At 40.9% G+C, this 6,749-nt stretch overlaps 1 protein-coding gene across 1 annotated transcript; it reads left to right on the forward strand.

Moving 5' to 3' along the window:
• The first annotated feature begins 3,145 nt into the window (after positions 1-3,145).
• On the forward strand, positions 3,146-6,437 carry LOC129159237 (uncharacterized). The gene is made up of 7 exons (XM_070543856.1): positions 3,146-3,208; positions 3,297-3,302; positions 3,453-3,694; positions 4,844-4,901; positions 5,010-5,138; positions 5,272-5,379; positions 5,556-6,437. The coding sequence occupies exons 1-7, from the start codon at positions 3,146-3,148 to the stop codon at positions 5,571-5,573; spliced, it is 624 nt and encodes a 207-aa protein (XP_070399957.1). The 3' UTR covers positions 5,574-6,437.
• The last annotated feature ends 312 nt before the right edge of the window (positions 6,438-6,749 follow it).

Here is a 6,749-nt window from a genome sequence, read left to right on the forward strand (position 1 = left end):
AACCGTCCAGTTTTTAAAAAATTAAATTATCTCGGCGGGTTTACCGTGGCCGCGGTTTCGGCGCGGTGACCCTTACCAGCCACTGTCGCTTCAGCTGAAGTTCCCGCGGCGCGCACATGCACTTTTTAGTTTGCAACGGCACCAAAACTTTGAAGCTGAAATAATGGCCGAAGGAGGAGACGGCAGCGCCCAGGACATCCATCAGCCCTCAAAGAAGACTAAATCGGAAGTATGGGCATATTTTGGATTTCTGAAAAATGCTGAGGGACAGTTAATAGAAGACGGCTATCCCGTTTGCAGAACGTGCAGGAAACAAGTGTCTGCAAAAGGCAGCAACACTTCGAATCTAATGGCACATCTGCGTGATCATCACCCACGTCTCTACAGCCAGTGCAAGGTAAGTTAACACATTAGCATTTTAGCTTAAATGCATGACGTGAGGACTTTTGGTTGAGGGAGAATGCAACGAGTCACTACATACTGCAGCCGCAGCGTCCTCTGCCAGCATTTAAACCGTGTCACGGACACCCTGTTGCTGGATGAAGCATCTTATTTGTTGATGATGAAGAGAAATATACAATTAGTTCCTTGACATTGATTTGTTTACTTGTTCAATGCCATTTATACTTGAACATTTGGATTTGATTACATAGTGTAGTAGTTATTTTAGTAATTTGTTTAAAGTGGCTATTTATTTTAAATACATATTTTTTAAGGTTGACTTGTACAGCGCTCAAGTCAAGTGTGGACTGGAGTTTTAGATTTTCATTTTGATAATGAAGAAAACAAGTATATGAGAAAACAAGTGGTGTTTCTTTGATTTGTTTACATATTGTTTATGTTTTGAATGTTTGGATTTGTATCATTTAAACCTGCACTGACTACTGTAACACGTTCAAGAAAAATAAGCTATTTGTTCCTTTACTTGTGAAAAGTTGCACTTTTGCTAAGGCTTTGTGTTATTTTAGGTTTAATAAACACTGTTAAACCTTTTCAAAACTATTTCAGTTTGTGTAGAACAGGACTATCAATGCTTTCTGAACATATGCAACACCGTTTAAAAAATACCGCGATAATACCGAAAACCGTGATAATTTTGGTCACAATAACCGTGAGGTTAAATTTTCATACCGTGACAACCCTAGTAAGGACTTTGTGCTGATGATCCACATGAATTGTGTAGTGGATGATATTACATCATGAAATTAGCTCAACGTGGCAAAAAAAAAAAATTACTGGTAATCTTGTTAATGATATGGTATCACCCACCTATAGATGTAAATTAAATTATTTTACATGAACTAAAGATGGATGGATGGATAAAAAAGCAATGAACCAAGTTAAACACAAACATGCAGACTTTTTGTGATTTTTGTAATCCAGATTTAGATCTGATCCGATTCCTTTAGTTGGCTAATTGGGTTTAGTCCGGCCTGGTCCTTGTTCCCTGTGCTGCAGGCGTAACGGCACCAGGTGGGCTTGTGGTTTGCCTCTCTGGGATTTGAAGGGTGCCTGTGAAGCTCCACATTTTTCATACCAAGACTGAGGACCACTATAATGTCCACCATTTTTCTTTACATATATTTATTCTGTTGCAAGTGTAGATATGTGTATTTCTGGCCACAAACCACTGAACAGGCATATTGAAAAAATAATAAATTTCATCACAAACCTGGAGCTGCCAGACTAAAACTTGGAGAGTACATTTTCACAACTTACACTATATATATATATATATATATATATTAGGGGTGCAACGATACACAAAATGGACGGTTCGGTTCGATTCGATATATTTGTGTCACGGTTCGATATTTTTTCGATACAAAAAAAACTGTATTCATGCCTTTTTTAATTTGTCATTCATTGAAATTTATTACAAATATTTGTTTTAAATCAAAAGTACAATTTTGTAAATTAAATGTTGCTACAATAGCAAACTTATGTAATGAAGAAAATAATCTGTGAAAAACCAAAGTAGCTTTTTTCCAAAATAATAGCTATACTATAGCCATCCTCTGGGCTATATTCTCAGCAGCAATTAAACAAGGTCCCTATAAAATGAACCAATGTTTTATGGAACTCCCCCTCACACTCATCTTCTGGAGTGCTAACACTTAGCTGCATATACAACAAAAATAACTTAAATAAAAGTTTCACTTAAACACAAACCAAATATCAGTTTACTCAACTTCCATGTTTTTCTTCAGAAAAATGAGAATGTCAACATGTTCTGCTGACAGTACAGATCTGCTTGCTGTGACAATGTCACCTGCAGTGGAAAACACCCTCTCACTTGGGACAGAGGTCCCTGGTACAACCAAGTAACACAGTGCCAACTTGTAAAGGTGAGGGTACAAGCTGTGATGTTCTTTCCACCATCTCAGTGGATTATCATCGATGTGAATGCAGCCCGCTAACCTATACAAGTTAATTTCCTCATCTGCCACTTTGGCTGCAGACCTGGTCCTTGGCTCCTGTCCCATGAACAGTTCTCCAAACAACTCCTTCATGGCTGACTTCTTCTCTTGTGGAGATGATGATGGTGAATCTGAAGTGTGTGGTGCTTCAGTATCCGTAGAGGGGGCTGTTGTTGTGTTGCCTGCAGCTTGGCTTTGAAGAAATACAAAAAACAAAAATACAAATAAATTAAATTAATTGTATTTTTTTAATTAAAACTTGCAACTCATGTAGTAGCAAAAGAAATTATCAAACATTTATAAAATAATACTTACTTCTTCAATGCTCAGGACAATCTCTGTGTTGAGTGCTGCAAAAATTCTCAGTTGAGTGGCATCATCCAAGTGTCGCAGGGACTTGAAGCGTGGATCTAAAGCTGTGCACTTGTGGAGGTAATGCTGAATGGCAGGATCTGTGTATCTCTGCTCCAGGTCATCCCTGATGTTTTTTTTTTACATCTCTCACTGTTCCTGAGCTCTGTGTAGCTCTTGACGTCCAGCCGTCTGAGGTCAGAGCAACAGCGGGTGCTGCTGACACTGCCGTCTCTAATTTGGCTTTTGTCTCACTGTACAAAGCAGGAACTGCGGTCTCCGTGAAATAGGTTCGTGAAGGAAGATTGTAACGGGGCTCAAGTACTCTCAGCATCTCCCGAAACCCGATCTTGTCTACTACAGAAAACGGTCGCATGTCGACAGCAATAAAAGTAGCTATCGCCCTGTCTATTTCTTTTGCCCTCTTGGAATCACGTGTAAACGGCTGTCTAAATGACTCGGAAAGAGCTTGTTGCATGCTTGGTTGTTGTTGTTTTTCCCTGCCTCCACTTGTCTTTGCATCAGGGTGATGTACAGTCATATTTGTTGTGTTCCCGCTGACGTGATTAAGCATTGTGTGGCATCTCCGACATACTGTGGTAGTTTTGTTCGTGACGCGCTTACCATCAGGGTCACTCTTCACATGAAAGCCAAAAAAGTTCCAAACTCCAGATATGAAAGACGGAGGAGGAGGTTCAATCTCGGGGACCGCTGACGCAGCTGCCATTACTAGCGATTAGCCAACTTCTCAGAGTAGGACCTGGCTGCAGACATCAGCTGGTGTGTCGAGAGCAAGATGGCGTGTCATTACTTTTACCGGAAAATCGACGAGCGAAAGACCTCGGCAGGAAGTTGGTCTTTTTTTGGCGGCCGCTACGTTGTTTTTGTTTCAACCATACTCGGCGGGTTTCAGTTGAGGAAAGGTAAGGATAAGGATGATAGATAAAGAAAGATAAGGATGAAATTAACTAATTGTTGCAACCGTTCTTAGTTCTTAAATGTAGGCACTGTAGCGTTTAAAGCTTTACCAGAGAATTATTGCAAAGGCACCGTGTTTCATAGCTAATTGTATCAATATTAACACGCAGTCTTTAAATGAATGCAGGGAGTTCACAAGCTAACACAAAAGCTACATAAATAAAGCTATCAGCAATTGTAGCTTAGCTTTAACTTAGCTATTTGATTTTTCTGGTCTCCCTGTTTGTTAAAACAGTTAAAGTAATAATATTAACTTTATATATAATTTAGACATGATATAAAGACCACGATTTCTAATACTGACTTAACTGAAACATTATTAATACCCTTTTTTAATTAAAAAGCGTAGATTTTCAGAGATTTGTAAGTGGTTTCAATCACTATAGTTTTCATACGAGGCTAAAGTTAGCTTCCGATTCGGGAAATGGCTAAAGGGCTAATACACCCAATTTTTCTCTACTCTGACCATTTTTATTCTGCTCTAGCTCAAAACCTACAATACATACACTCTTCAAACCTGTTTTAGATTATTCTGGGCTCGTAGGAATGCATAAAACATAGTTTGTGATTTGTGAAACCTTCCTCTGATTTGTGAAACTTCAAAAAAGACAGATTTATGAATTTATTTTTCAGCATCTGGCCCACACTGGAACTGGTCCTGTGCACCCAGAAATAAAATGTATTTTCTGGACAAGCTTAGCTTTCAATATCTCTAAATATTTTTCAGTTATTGTGTGTGGTGTGCTGGGTCATTCTACTGTGGTTGCACAAATCAGGTGTCCTGCAACAGGTACAATAACTTTGAAATAGTAGCCGCTTCTCTAATTAATGCCGCCCTCCTTCTGATTCTGTTTCAGAATAATCCTAACCTTATAAAAAATAGATATTTTTGTCGACTGACTGCTTTGATCGGGTTTGGTTTATATTAATATTATCGGATTTAAGCACATGTAGCTGCAAATCATTCAGGAGTTACAGGCCTTAAATATAGATCTAAAATGAATATCGGACTTCTTCAAGTGACACTGACAAAACTCCTTACATGTGCTTGTATTCTTCATTTGCTAATAAGATGTATTTTATCTAAATTCCAGGACAATCGAGGCTTTGAAAAATGGAACCCAGGCAGTGATTTCAGATGGTGAAATCAAGGTAATGTTTAATTATAATAAATTAAGACTCTAAAATTGGACATAGGATAATGCAATCCCTTGTTTTCTGTGGTAATGTTGCTTATTTTTAACTCTTGTCTCTACTCAGACTCTGTATAAGGATCTCTGCAGTGGTAGAGTGAAGTCTGGCCTCATGTATCTGTGGCACAATCCAGGTGTCTCGCTTAAATTAAAGCAAAGACTAAAGCCACTGATGTTCCACTTTGCTGATGCACAGGTAAATGTATACTGACTTACAATAAGCTGCATCACATTTATTTATGTGGATGCATGGTCAGTGGGCCACCTGGGTCTGTTGTCTAATGCTGAGAGGAACGTTTTGTTCATTTTTATGTTAACGTGTTTTATAGGTTGACGAGCTGACAGAGCGGATTGGTTCATGCTCAGGAATAGATAAACTAATAAAGAAGAGAGAGTTCCAGTTTCTGGACTTGGTGTTTGATATCCTTGTTCCAGAGGTACAACGCAGTCTTCAGCAGTGATTGGTATAAAAGTTACTTTTTGAAAACATTTGACAGTGTATGAAGTAATCCTTAACAGAGTTTGGTGGCAGGAGAATCTCGTCTCTGCTTTTTGCGGATGATGTGGTCCTCCTAGCTTCACCCTGCTCTGACCTTCAGCTCTTGCTGGATAGGTTCGCGGCCGAGTGTGAAGCGGCTGGGATGAGGATCAGCACCTCCAAATCCATGGTTCTCGACCGGAAAAGGGTGGCTTGCCAACTCCGGGTCGGGGGAGAGGTCCTACCTCAAGTGGAGAAGTTTAAGTATCTCGGGGTCTTGTTCACGAGTGAGGGTAGGAGGGATCGGGAGATCGACGGGCGGATTGGTTCGGCGTCTGCAGTGATGCGGACGCTGAACCGATCTGTCGTGGGGAAGAGGGAGCTGAGCCAGAAAGCCAGGCTCTTGATTTACCGGTCGATCTACGTCCCAATCCTCATCTATGGTCATGAGCTTTGGGTAATGACCGAAAGAACGAGATCGCGGATACAAGCTGCTAAAATGAGTTTCCTCCGTAGGGTGGCCGGGCTCAGCCTTAGAGATAGGGTGAGGAGCTCGGACATCCGGGAGGGACTCGGAGTAGAACCGCTGCTTCTCTGGATCGAAAGGAGCTAGTTGAGGTGGTTTGGGCATCTGGTCAGGATGCCTCCTGGACGCCTCCCCGGGGAGGTGTTTCGGGCAGGTTCTGCCAGCAGGAGGCCCCCGGGTCGACCCAGGACACGTTGGAGAGGTTACATCTCCAATCTGGTCCGGGAACGCCTTGGGGTCCTGCCGGAGGAGCTGGTGGACAAGGCCGGGGAGAGGACGGTCTGGAGCTCCCTAGTTGGGATGCTGCCCCCGCGACCCGGACCCGGATAAGCAGAGGAAGACGACAACGACGACGATGAAGTAATCCTGCATGTTTTTCAGGTAACAATAAAAGTGTTGGAAAAATGGGAGGGGATGAATCGATATGCAGCTGAGAAAGCCATGCTTCAGCAAATTCATTTGTACCCAAAATAAAATGGTTGTGAAATTAAGTGTTTCTTTGGTTTTATTGTCTTTCACTCAAAATAAATACCAACTAGCTAAATAGTTATCAACTGTAGTAGTTAAATTCTGTTGCAATGAGCTGCTGTGATACACAATAGGACAGTGTTATGGATATTTAATAACTAATTTTTGTTGCTGGTGAGAGAGGAGTGTTGCTGAAATGTTTTTCACTGCTTCTGGGAGTCCTGTACTTTAGCAATTGGTGTAGGTCAAAAGTTCATCTTGGGCTTAACAATAAAACAGAATATTTAGCCAGTACTATTTTGTTTGCACATTTTGAAAAGTCTTAGTTTAATGTG

This window comes from Nothobranchius furzeri, chromosome 13 (genome assembly GCF_043380555.1).
Source record: "Nothobranchius furzeri strain GRZ-AD chromosome 13, NfurGRZ-RIMD1, whole genome shotgun sequence".
Taxonomy (NCBI): domain Eukaryota; kingdom Metazoa; phylum Chordata; class Actinopteri; order Cyprinodontiformes; family Nothobranchiidae; genus Nothobranchius; species Nothobranchius furzeri.